This window comes from Kogia breviceps, chromosome 3, assembly GCF_026419965.1.
Source record: "Kogia breviceps isolate mKogBre1 chromosome 3, mKogBre1 haplotype 1, whole genome shotgun sequence".
Lineage (NCBI taxonomy): Eukaryota > Metazoa > Chordata > Mammalia > Artiodactyla > Physeteridae > Kogia > Kogia breviceps.
In genome coordinates this window covers 105,291,805-105,313,642 of record NC_081312.1, presented here as the reverse complement: position 1 = coordinate 105,313,642, position 21,838 = coordinate 105,291,805, and the positions used below count along the sequence as shown (strand labels likewise).

General features: G+C 47.3%; 1 protein-coding gene across 1 annotated transcript in view; it reads right to left on the bottom strand.

Moving 5' to 3' along the window:
* Nucleotides 1-21,235, bottom strand: part of ACSBG1 (acyl-CoA synthetase bubblegum family member 1) — a 48,967-nt gene extending 27,732 nt beyond the window's left edge. Inside the window, exon 1 of the mRNA XM_059058153.2 lies at nucleotides 21,056-21,235. Within this exon, the coding sequence (XP_058914136.1) occupies nucleotides 21,056-21,135 (80 nt within the window). The 5' untranslated portion in view covers nucleotides 21,136-21,235. The remainder of the gene's footprint in view (nucleotides 1-21,055) is intronic.
* Nucleotides 21,236-21,838: the final 603 nt, after the last annotated feature.

Below are 21,838 nucleotides of genomic sequence, written 5' to 3'. Positions count from 1 at the left end.
GGCCGAGGGTCTCACACTGAGAGTCCGGGGGAGGACTGTGAACTTGGTGTAACGTCCATGCTCTATCTCGGCTCCTGTCCTCAAAAGATAGGGCTGCCCACAGGGTAAACACAGTGCTTAAAGCCAATCAGCTTTTGAAATCACCAGCTGCAGGCAGCCACCCCCAAATTAGCAGAGGTGATCACTGGCTGTAATCTCCCACCATCCTAACTGCTTGCTCACAAACAAGCCTGTTTTTAAATCCTCACCATCAAAAGGTACAGGCAGCATTTCTGCCACCTAATAAAATTTGCGTAAACTGGCTCTGGTTTTAAAATAGCTAAACGGGTTTCCCTGGTGGTGCAGTGGTTAAGAATCCGCCTGCCAATGCAGGGGACACGGGTTCGAGCCCTGATCGGGGAAGATCCCACATGCTGCAGAGCAACTAAGTCCGTGTGCCACAACTACTGAGTCTGTGCTCTAGAGCCGTGAGCCACAACTACTGTGCGCACGTGCCACAATGACTGAAGCCCGCATGCCTAGAGCCCATGTTCCGCAACAAGAGAAGTCACCGCAATGAGAAGCCCGCGTACCACAGCGAAGAGTAGCCCCCGCTCGCCGCAACTAGAGAAAGACCGCGCAGCAACAAAGACCCAACGCAGCCAAAAATAAAATAAATTAATTAATTAAAAAACCCCACCTAATTATCCAAATGAGTAAAGTATGCTCTTCCTCTTGGTTTGAACCTTCAAGATTTAGTCCCCTTAGGGGGAGGGTATCCTTGTCCATCATCTGAAACAGAATTTGCTGGACCTCCCTATAACTTTTTCCTGCTCATTTCACTCAAGGTCATACTAGTAACAGACTCTACAGGTCTGGCTTGTAACACGAAAATGAGCGAAACTGCATCGCGTCGAGGGCCATCTGCCCCTTCCTAAGGTGGCTGCTGCCTCACACGTCTTTGTTGGCCGTGGTTGTCTTTAGTTTTTAATCCTCACTTGCATTACTAATGGTCACTTCTTGCCACTGTCATTGTGCTGGCCTCTAGCAGCTCACCTCCCTCCTACTTTACAGGGTTTTTTGGTAGCAGACTAAGAAATAAAATATCCAAGCTTGTTAGAATTGTTAGTTAACTCAGAGGAGATGGCTTCCAAAGTGGAATTTATAATGTCTTCCTCAAAGCAAAGAGATCTGGGGATCAATCTCTTCAGTTTTGACTCCTCAAAAGCATTTTGGGCCCGTTCTAATTCTTGCTGCTGTTCCAGAAGGTACAAGTGGCTGGTAAATGACCCCAGCAAGTGAGGTACGACTACTATAGTCAACACAATGAGCCTGTCAAAGGTGATTAACACAGTATCCCTGTCATTCTGGAATCTTAGACTCCTCCTGGAATACAGCACTCCAGAACTTGGCTCAGTCCCAGAGGCGGAAGTTCCTAAGCAGCAGAATGAAGTAATGGTGGGAGAACGGCCCAAGGAGGCTGACTTGCCTCTGCTTTACTCATTCCTAGGAGGAAGAAGAAGATCCAAAAAGTATCCCTGGTGAGGACGGGAATTGCTCTCAACCCCAACTCACACTCCACGCACGCGCACGTGCGCACACACACACACACACACACACACACACTATGAGCATCTTGCCTTACTCACTTTCATAGAAGCAAAAACTTCTTCAGCAGCTGCCCAGTAGCACAGGGAGCAAGGAAACACTTGAAGGGCATGTATGAGCAGACATATTGTGAGGTGTGTGGGGCAGGCAGAGGAGTCTGGGAGAGCCTGCACTCTCCTTTCTCTGAACTGGCTCTCCTTTCTCCTCCAATCTTGGCAGAAGAGCTGATGGGAACCATTTAAAGACACAGCCTGCCAAAAGCTTCCTTCAGCTCTTCCAGGAAGTCCTCCCAGATTATCTCCAACACCTCTCACCCTTGTAGCCCTCAAACACTCAGGTTTGGGCTTTGAAGGCCACATGTGGCTTGGGAAGCTCCTTGAGAGTAGGGGTCATGTCTGATTCAACCCTGACCTCTGTCCCTAAGTACTCTCTGGCATACAGTTGGAGCTCAGTAAATGTTGGTTGGATCTAATTGTTCCCAAGTTGTCACTATGTGTGTGACATGTAATTCAAGGGGAGCCTTCGTTTTCCATGTGAAACCCTCATGGATGGGGATCCATCTCCTCTTTATTTCTGTGGCTCTTTCTTCCCAATCAACCCCCTGCTCTGTGTGCAGTAGGTGTTCAATAAATGCTTTCTTGAAACTACTTGCCGTATGACCTTGGGCTAGTCACTGTACCTCTCTGAGCCTAGGTTTTCTGCCTAAATCCTATGGCTGTTGTGAGGATAAGAGGATACATGTAAAGTGCTTCTCATCCTTACTGGTGAACTCCCATGGATCTTTTGGGGAATAAGTAGGAGGAAATTCTTTGGTGAGATTAGGATGGCGACTAAGTAGGGTGAAAAGTCCCAATCCAAGTCTGGGGGTCCAGGCACCCTGCCAAGCCTGGGTACTCTCCCTGGGAGGCAGCGTGGGGGCCGGGAGGTGGGAAGAGGGTGGGATCCTTGTTCCTTACATGGTTCTCAGGGTGGAGCTGGCAGACCTGAGCGGGAATGCCTCTGGCATGGTCCCTGAGGGGTGGCTACACTGTGCGAGCTCACCGGGGAGAGAGCGAGAACCTCAGAGAGCTTGTCCCAGCATTCCCCGGGAGAGCCGCATCAGCCCCAGAGAGGTCCAGCACCACAAAACCATCCTGCAATAGAGACACAGTGTGAGTCACCTCGTAGCCTGGCTGGGCTAGGGGGCACCTGCCCTCCTTCCTGGACATGACTGACTGGCTCCTGGCCTCCGTACCTGACTGCAATTTACCGCATCCTAAGCCCACATGCTCTGATCGCATCAGGAACAATGCAGCATTGCAGGAGGTGGCTGCCTTCGGGCTCCGGCTCTCCAGTCCCCAGGGCCAATCGGTCACCAGGATGAGCAAATACATCAAATTCTCGGTCCTCCTGCTTTGCAAAGACTCCTGCCCACTATTGGCAACCGCCCTGCCCCACACCCCCAGTTTCTTGTTCTGGTACTTACCTCTCTCTGCTCTGGGGGCAAAGGGAGAACCCTACTCCTATACACCACAGGATGTTTTCAATGGGGGGCATTGCCCAAATACTTTCCCAAATCCTAAAAAACCCAGGTAGGGAGAGGAGCAGTGCCTCCTCCAAACCCCACGGTCCTGGCCACACAGGCCGGTCCCTCTGCACAGGCTGGAGCTCTCAAAGCAGTGACCTAGTCTGCAGTGCTGCTTCCCCCTGGCTTCCCCATTTCCCTGCACGGTGGACCTCACGCCCCCCACTGCTCTTTAGTCTGCACGACCTGCCTGTCTCACCTCAAAGATCAGTCCCCCTGAAATCTCTCTTGTGATTCCTGACTCCCAGCCGGAAGACCCCCACCAAGGTAGAGAGGACTGCCTGCCGAGAGGGTCTGGCTGCTGCAGGGAGCTCACCTTCCTCCTTGGGGCTGGCAGGCACAGAGCTCAACATCCCCTGTGCTCCTTCAGCTAAAGCATCATGGGTATGGGAGCCAGCGCTGCCGGGTCCCCTGGTTCCAGGTGATGATGCAGTGGAGCTGGGCGTCAGTGGGGACCTGCCCCATCCTGCCTTAGGCCTGTGGGTGAGGTGTGGCCCCAGATACCTCTGACCCATCTGGTGCAGGTCCTAGCTGCTCACCCGTGAGGCTTACATAAAGAGGGTGGGAGGCAGGGGAGGGATCTAGACTCCAGTGCAGGTGGGTGTGTCGGCTGTCATCCTTGGTAGAGACACACGAGGACACTGTTCCTGCCACTGTGCCCTCCACCTGGAGCCAGCCCTGGGCCCCAGGGGCTGGGTAGGAGGTTTGACCTTTTTTTTTTTTTTAACTTTTCTTTACTAAACACACGTATTGTGCCAAGTGCTTTATGTGCGTTAGCTCTTTGCATTCTCCCAACAACCTAATATGGAATGTAGTAATAGTCCCATTTTGCAGGTGAGGTGACAGAGGCCCAGAGAGTTTTAGACTTGTTCAGTGTCACACACCCAGCAAGAGGCAGAGATGGCATTTGAAATCCAGGTCTCCATAACTGGCCCTGAAACCAGGACACCACATAAGCTAGATCTAACCATTACTTGCATCATAAAATTCAGCCAATAGCTCCATCTCACATTGCCTCTGGCAAGCCCCTCTTCCATGGTAACAATATCTCTGCACGTTGCCCTCTGTCCTCAAATGCCCCTCCACTTGCACCTCATTCCAGAGACTCTCAGGTTTGTGGCAATAAACCTGCATCTTCTAAAACCTGGGCCATGCTCTCTAGAAACCCCCCTCCCAACCACTGTGCCGTTATGCCTCCCACTCACATCACCCCAGAGTTACCTCCCCACCTTAGTTTTTACCTGCCAACTGCCTTGGGGTGAGTGGGGATTGGAGGAAGTAAAAAAATGGAGGCAGTCCCACTGGGTGTTAGGGGGAACGTAAGTCCTATTTTGAAGGCTAAGGGTCAGGGCATAGCGGCAGGATGGGGCAGGAGTTATTCCAAGGCCCTCCACCCAGTCAGATGGCAGATGACTTCCAGATTGCTACACTAAGCTGGCATGTCACTACCAGCACACCAACTTCAAGAGAATTCTGCCCTTTCAAATTCCAGTTTCTTTGTTTGTTTTTTGGCTGCACTGCGTGGCACATGAGATCTTAGTTCCACAACCAGGGATTGAACCTGTGCCCCTTGCATTGGAAACGTGGAGTCTTAACCATTGGACCACCAGGAAAGTCCCAAATTCCAGTTTCTTAATGGCCTTTTTCCCCAGTGATCCTTGCCCACTGCTACCTCAGGGCATCCTGACAATTTGGGTCCGGGGTGTTGGTCCTGAGCCTCCCATGAGTTATGAGCCCTTGAGAAACTGCTGGAAGCCCTCCCCTTGCCCCGCCATCAATGTTTCCAGATGCTCTCTTGCAGTTTCAGGGCACCCAGGGGGCTTGGGAAGCCCACGCTATATTAACAACCAACCCAGTGAACCCCAGAAGGGAATGGGAACTCCTCCTCTGTCCTGAAGAGAATACGGGCTGCCCCTCTTCTCCTCCTCCCGCTTTCCTAGTGGGGACAGAGCATTGCTGTTGATGATTGGAGTTGGCCCTGGGGGTCGATGTGGGTGGGCATGGCAGGAGAAACGTCCTCACTTCGGAGGGCTAACAGGAACACGTGCCCAGATCTCTCAGCCCCGCCCGGGCAGCTCGACAGCCACTCTGGATGTAGAGTTCCCAAACTGATGAGGAGGCTGGGCAAATGGGCTTATTATAGGCAGGAGGGCTTGGGAAATGTGTCATCTTCCCTTTCTATCCCATCTCAAAAGCCACAAGGTTGCCTCCCCCTGGCAGAAGCTTCCAACTGTTCTTCAGACCCTTCCTCCTCCCGGAAGCTCTCTGGGACAGACCCCCAACTCTCATGTTTCTTCCTGGAGCTGCCCTGGCTGAGCCCATCCCAGAGCACTTAACGTTGAGAGTCTGGGTGTTACTTTTTAAAACATAATTGTCTACCATGAGCTAAAAATCTTAAGCCCATATTCTCAGAGCTGGAAATGATCTCTCCCTGCCCCATGACTGACGGCTCCCCGAGGCTCCTCCTTCCTACTATGATTATTGACTGAGTGCCTCCTCTGCAGACATTGCAGGGGGCCTGGGGGCAGAGGTGAGCCCAGTGAGCCTGGCCCCTGCCTCGAAGGCTTGGAGATGATGGGCTTGACAGTCAATAAACAAAGATGCATTCAAGGTCACTGTGGGGTCACCAGACCCAGGCTGGGGTAGGGGGTACAGCGAAATTAAAGGGAGAAAGTTGGATAGGGGTGAAGGTTTATTTTGTGAGAGGCAGAGGGCAAGCGTCCAAGGCAATGGTGCAGCAGGGGAGGCTGGTGCAGACAGAAAAGGATACAGGACCCTGGTCATAGACTCAGGCTGTGGACTGTCCCCGGCCTTGGTCCCCCAGCTCACAGGGGCACCTTGGCCAATGCAGAGATCTTTTGGTCTCTTGAAAACGGTGAGGACGGGGCAAGGGTGGTCTAAAACATATCCCCCCAGATCCACAAGAAGGAACATATTTGGGGCAGGCACTCAGGGGCCCTTGACTGTGACCGAGCTCCCAGTCTAAGGGCCCAACAGCAGAGTGTTTGCTGAGAGGCCAAAGGCTAGACCCAGCTTCACCTTGGCTCTCACCATCCATGGTGGTGGGGCCGACCTGCCAGCCAGCTGACTTCTAACCCAATTGGCAGTGGCTCGGTGTTTAACCCTGTCTAGATAATCACAGTCTGCACGGTCACACTGGGCTCCCCTGCAAAGCCTGGAAGGAGTCTGGTCATGCCCAAGACAGAGCCCTGGGCATGGGACATCTGGATTCTAGCCCAGGTTCTGCCTTAGTTGGGTAAACTTGGGCAAGTCCCTGGTCCTCTCTGGGACTCAGTTTCCTCAGATAAGTCACAGACAGAGGACCTTCCAGTTTTCTGTCTATGATTGGTGATTTGGGGGCCTGAGCTGGAATTCTGCTGCACCAGGCAGAGACAAGGCTACGAGGTTGGGTGTTACTAGGCTCCCAGGCCTGAGGAGCCGGGGGGAAACAAGGCAAGAATAACGATAGTAATGGCTAATAGCTAACAGGTATGCGGCACTAACTGTGCGCCAGGCAATGTTCTGTGCACCTCACACATATATTAACACATTTAATCCTTGCTACAGCCCCATAAGGTAATTCCTATCACTATCCCCACTTTACAGATGAGGAAACTGAAGTACAAGGAGATTATGTAACTTGCTCAAGGTCTTTCAGTTAGCAGAGTAGGATGCAAATTTGCGCAAGTGGGCTTCAGTGCTTATGCTCTTAACCAACAGGCTATACCTCAATAGTCTCAGGTCTACTAGGTGATTCGAGTGGATGGGGCAGGGGCAAAAGGGTGGGAGGTGTAGAAAGGTGGCCATCCCATGGTCCTCTAAACCCCGGCTTCCAATCATTCATCATTAGACCCTTCTTTACACCCCTCCTCCAAAATTTTGAAAAATTTTGTGTATAGGCAAGGTTTAAACCATCAAACAATGTTCTTATGTTGTATTGATGACAGACACAGATAACTGTCAACTGGTGTTTTGAATCATCATTGGGAGAGCGGTATGAAGCTTGGAGTTGACATAATTCCAACACAAAGCAAAGACTCCTAGAAAATTGCCATCTCCCATCACTTGCCATTTTTATTTGAAGTACCACGAGTTTGACTTTGGGCACACTTCTCCTGTTAGGACTTCAGTTACTCCATCTATAAAATGAAGGGGTGGAAGGGATAGTCTCTAAGTCCCAGCTCTGATGATAGGTGGTTTTCCATGTTACTACTAAGGAGATGAGGGGAAGGAAGAATACTGCCCATTCCTCGGCCAGAGGAACTTCATGGTGTCAGGTTGGGGGCAAAGCTGGGAGTTAGACTTCTACCAATAGGGGTGTCATATCCCTGCAGCATATGAATGTTGGCTCCCAGACTTGGTCCTTGTCCTAGAGGAGCCCACAGTCTAAAGAGGAGGGTGAAGGAGAGAGGCACATACATGGCCTGTATACAGGAGAGGTATCTGTGAGCACGGCAGGCAAGGGGGTCATGAGGTGGAGGCACAGAGCTGTGGGAGCCTGGTCTTTTAAGGGAACATGGTTTTACTTTTTTAAAAGTGAGAACTAACATTTACTGAGCAATTACTATGTGCCAGGTGCTGTTCCAATTGCGTTATATGTGTTAACTCATTTACTTATCTCAACAATCTTATAGGGTAGGTACTAAATTAGAATCCCCCATCTAATTGGAAATGGAAGGGCAAAGAGATGAAGTAACTTGCTGAAGGTTATACAGCTTATAATTGGAATAGTTGGGATTCAAATCCAGGCAATCTGATTCCAGATTTTGTGTTCTGAACCACCATATGCTCTGCCTAAAATTGGGTGAGGCTCTCTGAAGCTCCTTATCCCTCTCCACACACTTCAGCAACATGGGTTTTCTTAGGAGCAACTGACTCAGAAAGGCAGAGCATTGTGGCTGAGACACTAGTTTAATGCACATGCATTTTTAAATTCTTCAAATCAGCATACTCCTGACATATCATCACAGTATCCAACATATAACAAAAAATTATCAGACATCTTAAAAGGCAGGAAATGTGAGCCAAAATCAAGGGGAAAAAAACAGCCAATAGAAACATACTCAGGTATGACACAGATGTTAGAATAAATATACAAAGACTTTAAAACGCTACTAACACATGTTTGATAATTTAAAGAAAAAATGATAACTGATGAAGAGATGGAGAATCGCAACATAAAAATAGAAAGTATAAGAAAAGTACAATCCCTGAAATGAAAAATTCACCAGATGAACTTAACAGCAGATTGGAAACTACCCACCCCCTCAAAAAAGTTCATACACATGAAGACAGAATAACAGAAATTATTTAATCCAAATACTAGAGAGAAAAATGATTTTTTAATTGAACAGAATGAAACATTGTTGAAAGAAATTAACAAAGAGCTAAGCAAATGCAAAGGCATCTCAAGATCAAGAGACTTAATATTGTTAAGATGGCAATAATAATATTGTTAAGATAGCCAAATTGGGTATTCCCTGGTGGTGCAGTTGTTGGGAATCTGCCTGCCAATGCAGGGGACGTGGGTTTGAGCTCTGGTCCGGGAGGATCCCACATGCCGCGAAGCAGCTAAGCCCGTGCACCACAACTACTGAGCCTGTGCTCTAGAGCCCGCGAACCACAACTACTGAGCCCACGCGCCACAACTACTGAAGCCTACATGCCTAGAGACAGTGCTCTGCAACAACGAGAAGACACCGCAATGAGAGGCTCATTCACTGGAATGAAGAGTAGCCCCCGTTCACCGCAACTGGAAAAGGCCCATGCACAGCAATGAAGACCCAACACAGCCAGGGATAAATAAATAAAATAAATAAATTAAAAAAAAAACTTTTTTAAAAAAAGATAGCCAAATTGATCTATCGGTCAACATAATCTCTATCAAAATCCTAGCTGGCATTTTGGCAGAAATTAACAAACTGGTCTAAAATTACTATGAAACTTCCAAAGACCCAGGATAGATGAAACAATCTTGAAAAAGACCGAAGTTGGAGGACCACACTTCTTGATTTCAAAACATACTATAAACCTACACTACAGTAATCAGGACAAAGTGATACTGGCATAGGATAGACATGTAGATGAATGGAATAGAATTCAGAAATCCACCTTCACATTTACAGTCAATTGATTTTCTTTTCTTTTCTTTTTTTTTTTTTTTTTTTTGTGGTACACGGGCCTCTCACTGTTGTGGCCTCTCCCGTTGCAGAGCACAGGCTCCGGACGCACAGGCTCAGTGGCCATGGCTCACAGGCCCAGCCGCTCCGCGGCATGTGGGATCTTCCCGGACCAGGGCACAAACCCGTGTCCCCTGCATCGGCAGGCGGACTCTCAACCGCTGCACCACCAGGGAAGCCCCAGTCAATTGATTTTCAACAAGGATGCCATGACAATTCAATGCGGAAAGTATACTTTTCAACAAATGCTACAAATCAACAAATGGTGCTGGGACAACTCAATATCCACATGCAAAAAAATAAAGTTGAACCCTTTTCTCATACCATACACAAAAAATTAACTCAAAATGTATCAAAGACCAAAATGTAAGAGCTTAAACTGTAAAAATATTAGAAGAAAATCTATGTGGACTTAAGTTGTTATTTTTTTGTTTTTTGGGTTTTTCTTGGCCACGCCACATGGCTTGTGGGATTTTAGTTGCCTGACCAGGGGTGGAACCCATACCCTAGGGAACGAAAGCACGGAGGTGGACTTCAGTTACGTAAAGCCTTCTTAGCTATGACACCAAAAGTACAAGCAACAAAACAAAAACAGATAAATTGGACTACATCAAGATTAAACCTCTTTGTGCTTCAAAGGACATCATCAAGAAGGTGAAAAGATAACCCACAGAATGGAAGGAAATATTTGCAAATCATTTATCTGATAAAAGAACTGTATAGAATATATAAAGAACTCTAACAATTCAACAACAAGAAAGGAAAGAAAAAAGAAAAATAACCCAATTAAAACTGGGCAAGGATTTGAATAGACATTTCCCTAAGAAAATATACAAATGGACAACAAGCACATTAAAGGATGTTCAACATCATCAGCTATCAGGAAATGCAAATCAAAACCAGAATGAGATAACACTTCATACCCACTGGAATGGCTGTTTATAAAATACAGACACTAACAGTGTTGGTGAGGATGTGGAGAAATTGGAACTCTTGTACACTGCTGGTGGTAATGCAGCTGCTTTGGGAAACAGTCTATTTCCTCAAAAGGTTATACATAGAGTTATTATATGACCAAACAATTCCACTTCTAGCTTTATACCCAAAAGAAATTAAAACATATGTGCATACAAAAACGTGTACATAAATGTTCATTGGAGCATTATTCATAATAGCCAGAAAATGAAAACTCAAATGTCCATCAACTGATGACTGGGTAAACAAAATGTGGCATGTCCATACATTGGAACATTATTTGGCCATAAAAGGAATGAAGTACTGATACATGATATGACACGGATGAATCATGAAAATATCATGCTAAGTGAAAGAAGCCATTCACAATAGACGATATATTATATCAATTCATTTAAGTGAGAGGTCTAGAATAAGCAAATCTATAGAGACAAAAAGCAGATTAGTGGTTGCCTAGGGCTGGAGGCTTGAGGGGAAATGGAGAGTGACTGTTAATGGGTCTAGGGTTTCTTTTGGTGTAATGAAAATATTTTTAAATGGACTGTGGGGAATTCCCTGGTGGTCCAGTGATTAAGACTCCGTGCTTCCACTGCAAGGGACACCGGTTCATTCCTGGTCAGGGAAATAAGATCCCACATGCCTCACAGCACAGCCACAAAAAAATAATAATAAAATAAAATGGACTGTGGTGATGTTTGCACAACTCTGGGAATATACTAAAAACCACTGGATTTTATACTTTAAATGGGTAAATTTTATGGCATGTAATATATATCTCAATAAAGCTGTTATATTTTAAAAAATGAACAGAGCCTCAGTTACCTGTGAGACAACATCAAATATCTTTCAAAAAACATCTTTAAGGGCTTCCCTGGTGGCGCAGTGGTTGAGAGTCCGCCTGCCGATGCAGGGGACACGGGTTCGTGCCCCGGCCCGGGAAGATCCCACATGCCGTGGAGCGGCTGGGCCCGTGAGCCACGGCCGCTGAGCCTGCACGTCCGGAGCCTGTGCTCCGCAGTGGGAGAGGCCACAACAGTGAGAGGCCCGCGTACCGGAAAAAAAAAAAAAAAAAAAAAAAAAATCTTTAAAATGAAAGCAAATATAAAATGGATAACCAACAAGGACCTACTGCATAGCACAGGGAACTATACTCAATTTCTGACAATAACCTCTAATCTAAAAAATCTAAAACAAACTATCTATCTATATATTCTTTTATATATATATATATATATATATATATATATATATATATGACTGAATCATTTTGCTGGACACCTGAAACTAACACAACATTGTAAATCAACTATATTTCAATTAAAAACAAAGTGAAATAATGACATTTCATTTAAATGCAGGATGGGAGGATTTTTTACCAGCGCACTTCTGTGATGGCTTGAAATCGTGTCTGCAAATTCTTTACACTATTCCCATCAGTAGGCTGAGTTTTGTTCTCTTCTCCTTGAATATGGGATGGCCTTAATGACCAGCTTCTAACAAATACAATGTAGTAGAAGTGATACTATGTAATTTCCAAGACTAGATCATAAAAGGTGATACGGTTTTCACCGGACTCTCTCAGGATACACACTTTTTGGATCCCTGACCCACCATGTCAGAAATCTGGCTACCTTGAAGCCACCATGAAGGAGACCATGTGAAGAAGCTACATAGAAATATATAGAGAGAGATACTGAGGCTTCCCAGCTGTTCCCAATCCCAGCTTATTGAGCCTTACCACCTCAGGCATCAGAAATCTGAGTAAAGAAGACTTTGAGATGGCCCTGGGCCCAGCCACCAGCTGTTATGTCAAGAAGACACTTAAGCAGCCTATAGAGAGGTCCACTGGCAAAACTATAGTCTCTGGGCAACACTAATGTAGTAAGTTGAAAAATGCCCCACTCCCCCGCAAATATTCATCTCCTAATCTCTGGAAACTGAATATTACCTTACATGCCTTTACGTGCCTCCCCTCCCCACCCCCTAAAAAAGAATTTTGAAGATGTGATTAAATTAAGGATCTTGAGACAGGGACATTATCCTGGATTATCCAGGTAGGCATTAAATGCACTCACTTGTATCCTTACATGAGGGAGGCAGAGGGAGATTTGACACACACACAGACAAGAAGGCAATGTGACCACAGAGGCAGAGATTGGAGTGGTGCGACCACAAGCCAAGGTTGGATGCGGGTAGCCTCCAGGAGATGGAAGAGGACAAGAATGGATTCTCTCCTAGAGCCTCTGGAGGGAGCACAGCCCTGCTGACACCTTGATTTTAGCCCTGTGTAACTGATTTCAGACTTCTGGCCTCCAGAACTGTGAAAGAATAAATTTCTGTCTTAAACCACCAAGCTTGTGGTAATTTGTTAAAGTGGCAACAGGAAACTAACACAGCCAATGAGGAACAGAGGTCTACCAACGACCTTATAAGTGAGCTTGAAAGAGGGTCTTCCAATTCCAGATGAGTATTACCCTGGCTGACATCTTAGCTGTAACCTCATGAGAGACCCTGAGCCAGAACCACTGAACTAAGTTGCTCCTGAATTACTGACCCATAGAAACCATGAGAGATAATAAATGATTGTTGTTGGTTTGAGGCACCACAGTTTTGAGTGATTTGTTAAGCAGCAAGAGATTAACTAGGACACTTTCACTACAAGAAATGCTATAGGGATTTATTCGGGCTGATAGGAATTACACCAGATGAAAACATGGATCTACAAGAAGGAATGAAGATCAGTGGAAATGCTAAATATATTAGAAACAAGACAAGGATGCCCACTCTTACTACCTCTATTCAACATTATATTGGAGGTCCTAGCCTGTGCCATAAGGCAAAAAAAAAAAATAAAAGGCAAAATGATTGGAAGTAAAAGAAGTAAAACTATCTTTTAAAATAGATAACAGGGCTTCCCTGGTGGCGCAGTGGTTGAGAATCCGCCTGCTGATGCAGGGGACATGGGTTCGTGCCCCGGTCCGGGAAGGTCCCACGTGCCGCGGAGCGGCTGGGCCCGTGAGCAATGGCCACTGAGCCTGCGCATCCGGAGCCTGTGCTCCGCAACGGGAGAGGCCACAGCAGTGAGAGGCCCGCGTACCGCAAAAAAAAAAAAAAAAAAAAAAAAATAGATAACAAAATTGTATATATAAAAATATCCTAGGGGATCTATAAAAAGAAACACTAGAACTAATAAATTTAGTAATATCACAGGATACAAGGTCAATTTTTTAAAAATCAATTGTATTTTTATATAAATAACAAATGATTAAAAAATTAACTTAAAATACAATTTACAGGGCTTCCCTGGTGGCGCAGTGGTTGAGCATCCGCCTGCCGATGCGGGGGACACAGGTTCGTGCCCTGGTCCGGGAAGATCCCACATGCCGCGGAGCGGCTGGGCCCGTGAGCCATGGCCGCTGAGCCTGTGCGTCCGGAGCCTGTGCTCTGCAACGGGAGAGGCCACGACAGTGAGAGGCCCGCGTACCGCAAAAAAAAAAAAAAAAAAAAAAAAAAATACAATTTACATAGTATCAAAACCCATATAGTTCTTAGGAACAAATATAGGCAAAAATGTGTAAGACATCTACAACTGAAAACTACAGATCATAGTTGAGAGAAATCAAAGACCTAAGTAAATGGAAATACATACCATGTTCATTGATCAGGATATTCTCCCCAACTTGAAATATAGATTCAGTTCATTATCAGTCAAAATTCCAGCAGTCTTTTTTGTTTTGACTGACAAGATAATTCTAAATTTTGCATGGAAATACAAAGGAGCTATTGTGTTAGTAACCTATTATTCCATAACAAGTATCCCAAAAACGTAGTGACTTAAAAAACAAGCATTTATTATCTTACAGTTTCTGTGGGTTAGACATCTAGGTGTGGCTTAACTGAGTGCCTCTAGCTCAAAATCTCTTGTGATGTTATCATCAAACTGTCAGCCAGGGCTGTGTTCTCATCTGAAGGTTCAACTGGGAGAGAATCTGCTTCCAAGCTCACTCATGGGGTTGTTGGCAGAATTAAGTTCCTTGCAGGTTGCTGGGCTGAGGGTCTCAAATCCTTACTGGTTGTTGACCAGAGGGTTCCCTCAGGCCCGTGCCACCTGGGCCTCTCCCTCAGAGCAAGCAAGTAAGAAAATGAGGGAGGGCAGTAAAAATGAAATCATGGTCTTTTTGTAACCAAATCTCTGAAGTGAAATTCCATCACTTTTGCCATATTCTACTTCTTAGAAATGAGTTACTATGTTGGCCCACATTCAAGGGTAGGGGATTACACAAGAATCCAGAAGGTAAGAATCATTGAGGAGCATCTTAGAGGCTGCCTACTACACCCAGGATAGCCAAAACAATCTTGAAAAAAAAAAAAAAAAACGAACAAAGTTGGAGGACCAACACTACCTGATTCAAGACTTAATATAAAGCTATAGTAATGGAGACAGTGTGTGTTGACATAAATATAGAAAAATAGTTCAATGGAAGGAAATCCAGAAATAGGCCCATACATATGGACAGTTGACTTTTTTTTTTTAAACAAAGGAGCCACAGCAATTTAATACTGAAAAAAAATCATTTTCAACAAATGGCACTTGAAAAACTGGATAAAAATGTGGGAAAAAAGGAAATATTAATTTGAGATGAATCATAGGCCTAAATGTAGAGGCTAAAGCTTTTAGTAGAACACATAGAAAAAAGTATCTTTATGACTTAGTACAGGCCAAGATTTCTTAGAGAGGATGCAAAAGCACTAACCATAAAAGAAATACTTAGATAAATTAGATTTATCAAATAAAAAGATGTTTCCTCATCAAAAGACAACATTAAGGAAATGAAGATAAGCCACAAACTGGGAGATAATATTTTCCATACAAATATCTACTTAGGGACTGATATCCAGAATATACAGAGAAATCTCTGCAGATCAGTAATAAAAGGATTAAGAACACAATTATAAAATGGTCTAAAGATCTGGATAGACACTTCACAAAAGAAGATATAGAAATGGCCAATAAGCACATGAAAATAAGCTCAACATCATTATCAGGGAAATTAAAACCACAGTGAGATACCACTATTCGCCCACCAGAATAGCTAAAATTAAAAAGACTAACAATATTCAGTGTTGACAAAGATTTGGAGCAAGAGAAACTGCTCTCCGTGATGGCATGACCACTTTGGAAAACTTCTGGTGGCTTCTTTAAACATATACCTATCTTCTGATACAACAGTTGTATTTCTAGGGTCTTCTCCAAGGAAATGAATATATGTATCCACAAAAAACCTTATACAAGAAAGTTCATAGCAGCTTTATTAATAAAATCCCCAAACTGGAGACAACTCAAATGCCCTCAACAGGAGAATGGACAAACAAATTGTTGTCTAGCCACATGGCGGCATTCTACTCAACAGTACAAAAGAATGAACTACTGAAACACTTCACAACATGGAGGAATCGTGCAAACATCATGATAAGTGAAAGTAGCCAGACATAGAAAAGTACATACTGTGTGATTCCATTTATATGATGTTCAAGAACAGACAGAAAACAGTGGCTGTTCAAAACTGGTTTGCTTAAGGACAAATGGGGGTGAGAGTTGACTAGAAGGGAGCAGAGAGGACATTCTGGGCTGATGAAAATGTTCTATATTTCTACTGAGTTGTTGATTACAGGGGTATATACTTTTTGTCAAAAGTCATCAAATTATACTCATATCTTTACATTTCACTATATGAAAATTTTGCTTACACACAACCTATTATATTTTGCAGATGTAAAATCTTATTTTACAGCTGCTTGGGGCTAGAGTCCAAGCTAGGTCCTAGATGTCCTTCACATGGTGCGACCTTTGCAGTTTCCAAAGCACCTTCCCAGCCCTGACTTTAAATGTTCCTCACAGGCTCCTTTGCAAGGAGCCAGGGCTGCCTGGGGAGGAGGACTAGAGCCAGAACCCAGGGGGCACTCATAGAACTCAGAGTGATATAGGACTTTCTCCCACTACCACTGCCCATGTCTTTTGCAGGACAAAGAGATAAGTAGTGAGTTCCTCATCCCTGGAGGTATTCAAGTCAGGGTAGGTTGACAATATGTGAATGTTGTGACAGAGTGGGTTAGACTCAGTGACCTAAAAAACCCCCACTGGCCTGAGAGTCTACCATTCAGGGACTTGCCTAGGGACAGAGTGAGTCAGCTTCCGGCCCAGCTTTCTGACCCCAGGCCAGCTTAGGCTCTACTGACCCCAGCCAGTGACTCTACAGCCTCTGCAGGAACTCAGTGCTGGCCTGGGCTCACCTGCATCCTGAAAGCATCCAGACCTATATTCAGATGTCTAGGACCAGGACTTCCCTGGTGGTCCAGTGGTTAAGAATCCACCTTCCAATGCAGGGGATGTGGGTTCTATTCCTGGTTGGGGAACTAAGTTCCCACATGCCACGGGGCAACTAAGCCCAGGTGCCGCAACTACTGAGCCCATGTGCTCTGGAGCCCATGTGCTCTGGAGCCCGTGTGCCACAACTAGAGAGAAGCCTGCCCACACACTCCGGAGACAGCCCACCACAGCTAAAGAGCACACGCACCACAACGACTGAGCTCGCGCACTCAGCACCACAACTAGAGAGAAGCCTGCGCACTGCAACGAGGAGTCGCTACAAAAGATCCCGTGTGCCACAGAGAAGATCCTGTATGCCACAGCTAAGACCCAATGCCGCCAAATAAAATAAATAAATAAATAATTGTTTAAAAAAAAAAAAAAGAGGTCTACACCGAGGGTTACTTTGCCCCAGGGATTCTGACTTCTGGGATGTGCCTTGCCCTTTATCCTGGGACTCTTGGCCTTGCCTTCCTGTGGTACTTATAATATACTACCACATCCTCTGTCCTGTGCTGACTGGTCTTTTAGTTTCTCAAACACTGCAAGCTCCTTCCCACCTCAGGGCCTTTGCACATGCTATGCCCTTTTCTTAGAAAGATCTTTTCCTACCAACTCCTACTCCTCTTTCACGTCTCAGCTTAAATGTTACTTTTCCCAAGGAAGACTTTGCAAACCTTCGAGTCAGACTTTAAGAAATTAAACATTTTCCATTTTAATAATTTTTAAGTATGCAATTCAGTGGCAATGACCGCATTCCCTCCTTTTTCCCCTTAATTCTTTCATGGCACCTTTTGCACTTATAGTTTAGTAAGTAATTGTATGATTATTGGGACTTCTCTGGTGGTGTAGTGGTTAAGAATCCGCCTGCCAATGCAGGGGACACGGGTACAAGCCCTGGTCTGGGAAGATCCCACATGCCGCGCAGCAACTAAGCCCATGAGCCACAACTACTGAGCCTGCGTGCCACAACTACTGAAGCCCACATGCCTAGAGCTCATGCTCTGCAACAAGAGAAACCACCACAATGAGAAGCACGCGCACCACAACGAAGAGTAGCCCCCGCTCAATGCAACTAGAGAAAGCCCGCACGCAGCAATGAAGAATCAAAGCAGCCAAAAATAAATAAATTTACAAAAAAAAAAAGGTAATTATATAATTATTTGTTCATGTCTGTCTTTGCTGCAAGTATGTTAATTCCTTAAGTTAGGGGCTTGTTTTGTTTTCTATGGTATTCTCTTAGCATAGTACCTGACATATTCAACAATAAATAATTTTGAATAGATGAATGTATACTTATGAAAACAGATAGATAATAAAGATACCAAAATAAGAGGGAAAAGGCAACTCTACAATAACCATTTCTCATATTATGGGGAAGTGAGGGGGAGGAAGTTGGGAAAACTAAAAGGTCCTGGATATTCCATATTCTTAAGGATGCCTGTATCATTTCCATAGCATTTGCATTAGTTTTGTTCCTCCCAGGCTTGCACACCCCAGAGATGGGGAGCTCACTCCCTATCATCCTTGGAAAGCTTTATCAGTGAGAATAGCCTCCTTCACTGGGCTTGCAGCAGCCTCCTGTGCCTGCCCCACACTCCTGGCTCTGAGGGAATTCCTCTTGGCACCCAGTCTTTGAGCAGGCAGGGTTGGGAGAGGCAGCTGGGAGCCCAGGGGGAATATGGTCAGTTCAGAGTTCACCAGCCTTCCCTGGGCCAGACTCGACTCTGCAGGCTCCCTTCTCCTGGCGTCTGCCTCCCAACTCCAGCCTGTATTCGCTGCTGCCAGAGTCACCTCCCCAAACTAGGCTCGCCTTCTGCTTCTACTGCTACCACGCCTGCCAGGCATCCTCTCTGCCTCTTCCTCTGGCTCTGGCAGCCCTCATGCCTGGCTGCCCCTAGTCTGGCCACACCAGCCTATCCAGACCTAGGAGTTAGCTTAGGAGTTAACCCGACTGGTCTGACGGCCACCTGTAACTCCTCCACAACCACACCTTCAGTCCACAGGATGCCCCCGCCTGCCACCAGGGCATCCACGACCCTTCAAACCCAGGATGAACTGTCCGCTTCTCTGGTTCTTCTGAAGCCCTTCCTCCAACCTGGGCTTCTTCAGGCTCAGGGAGGCTGGTGTCCCTCCTGCACCGAGAGTTTAACAGGGCTACTCCGATGGGTACTCCTGATGGATGGCATGGTCTACAGCCGCAGCCTCAAAGGACACGGAGCACAAGCTGCCAGATCAGTGGCTGACCCATCTTGGCTCCAGCCCAGCAGACCCAGCCTCTCTCGGGCCTGGCCCGGCTCCCTCCCTCAAACCCTGCAAGTGGTGTGGCACACAAGGGAATTCATGTGGGTCAGCCTGGTATGCAAACCCTCCTCTGCTCAGTCTCTACCTCCCTGATCTCCGGCCTCCCCTCTGCAACCCTGGGAAGGGGAAGGGTGTAAGATAAGGCCCCTCTCAGGCTATTGGAGGAATGTAGGCCCACTCTCCCCCAGGAGCAGCAGCCAGCCCATGGCCACAAGGCCAGGACAGATAGGCAAGCCTGAGATAGAGCCCTTTGCTTCTGGGGCTGGCCTGGAGGGGCATCACAGCAGCTGTAACAGCCTCTGACTTGAGAACAATGTTAAACAGGGGTTCAGAGTTCTTTCCTCACGACTACTCTGCAAGGCCGACAGAGCAGGCATTATCATCCCCATTTGACAGATGGAGAAACTGAGGCTCAGAGAGGGTGACTTGCCCAGAATCAGAGTAGGTCTGGAGCAGAGCTGGATGGGAACCCAAGGCATGAGCACCTGCAGCCTGCTAAGAGAATTCCCAGGCATTGCTAGGAGGTTCACTATGCCTTTGAGGGGTGGCCCTCGTGCCTTTGAAAGCATTTCATACACACCAGCTGATAGAATCTGTCCAAATTTTCTGCAGGGTTAATAGTGGTCAGGCGTTTTGTCTTCATTTGTACAGATGGCGATACTAAGGCTCAGGGAAGCTCAACAACTTACCCGAAGTCACTAAGCAAGAAAGCAGGGGGACTGACCTTCTGAGTTTTCAGCCCTCTCTTCCCCCACAGGGCTCCTCACCTCCCTACCCTTCCTGGCCCTGCCCCAGCCTGGGGCTCTCTGCTGCTTCCCTTTTATGGAGTCTGCAAAGCAGGTCCAGGCCTCTTTGAGCCCATTCCCCAGGGTGAGCCCAGCCAGCCCACCTTGAGGACCCCACTGACCCTCTGTGCGTGGCCTATGTCCAGGGAGGGGGCTGGACCTCATGCTCTTGGAGGTCTTGCAGGTAAGGAGCCCCTGCTACTGGCAGGACAGGAGTCCATTCTCTGTTCTCTGCAGACCCAGGGCAGGGCCCAGGCCTCCAGCCCTGGGAGGGGCCTCTGCCTGTGAGGCACTTTCACATTTATTCCATTTGCTCCATCTTTCCTTCCTCATAACCCCTCATTGAGAACAATGGCCATTCACTCTGTAGCTCAAACCCTGGCAACTTCTCCCCATAGGGCTCAGCCCCTGACATTTCTCCCTTGTCCTTCTCCCCTTCCGCACTCCAGCCACCCAGGCCTCTCCCTTCCCCCGAGTTCCCCATCTTTCTTCGCGTATTCTCACCATGGCTACGCTGGTCCCTCCTCCGGCATGGCCCTTCCTCTCCGACTGTTAGTGCCCTCCTAACCATCCAAGGCCTGTCCCGTTAGAAGTTTCCCTCCTCCTCTTGGCCTGTGTTCCTCCTGGGCACAGACCACAGGCATCTGGACCCTGGGGTTCCATGTGTCTGCCTTCTCCCTGCCTCCTGGTTGGGGGCTCCTTGGGCCAGGACTGGGTCCCACTCCTTGGATGGACAGGGCCTGGGCCAGAGTGGGCACTAGTGAATGGCTGACAAATTGAACCCGCTTCCTCTGAATCACAGATTAGCAGAACACATACAGCAGGAGGGCTTTGGGGAAAATTCAACCGCTGCATTCATGTACAGACAGGGAAGCTGCAGCCCAGAGAGGCGCAGGGACCCACCAAGGTCACACAGCAAGCTGGAGCCGGATCCTCTGGCTCTCCCCTGTCCTTGTCTGTCATTGACCCCACATGCCACAGGCCCCCTTGAGGAGACAGGGAAATATTCCTATTGACTGAAAACTTCTTCCTCCATCCACCTGCAGCCCCCTACTCATGCCCTCATTCCTCGGTTGAGCCCCTCTTGGCCACGCAGGGGAGGAGACAGTTCCAAGTGACACATGTCCCAGTCCAGGGCTTATTCCATTTAGAGATCATCCAGACCCTTCCCTTCATTTCCCAGATGAAGAGACTGAGGCTCAGAGAGTGAAGCAGCTTGCCCAGGTTCACACAGCAGAGTCAAGTCCAGAGCTCGGCCAGAGGCTCCGTGGACAGAGACCGACCTCCGACTTACCTGGTTCCCAAGTGTTCTTGGGTGGTCCCCAGGCTCGAAACCAGTCGGCTCTCCTGCGGGGCCACTCTGCTGTCCGGCATGCTGGGGTCCTGGGGGCGACAGCTGCGTCCGGCTCCAGAAGTGCACGGCACCCGCCACGGGCATCTGCCGGAGAGAGAGTCGTCTCCCACTGCACGAGAGGTTGGCCTTGACTGGGTGTGGGGGTTGGCTGGGGAGGCAGTGACTGAAGTGGCCCAAAGAGACCCATTTCCTCTCTATTTTTAGAAGCTCAAAACACCCCTCAGCGGTGAAGTTGCTCAGGATTGAAACTTTCCTTTTCTTTGTGATTTTGTTTCACTCAAGATGAGGAGAATTTCAATGAAGCCAGTGTTCTTTTTCATGCAAATCCACTCTGGTTCTCCCAGGAAGTCTGGCCAATGGGCTCAGGGCTTCTGGGCCCCCAGAAAACCTCCTCACTGGCTTTAAAAGGCCACGTCGGAGCCCAAGGGGATCTCAGCACCAGTCTGGATTCAGATCCTGCAGTGGCTGCTAACCTCGACTGCCCACATCCTGCAACCTTGCCTCACCGTTGGCTGGACGCGGCTCCAGGAAGGGGTTTCACCCGCACAGCCCACCTCCCCCAGGCCCTGCACTGGAGGCTGGAGGTCCGAGGAGGACCTGTGGCTCCTGCCCTCAAGGAACCCCAGTCCAGGGGAAGGAATGAGACGTTTCCAACACTGAGGACTATGATATAGTTGACAGAAGCATTTGCACTGAAGCAGACGTGATAGAGGACCTAGGAAT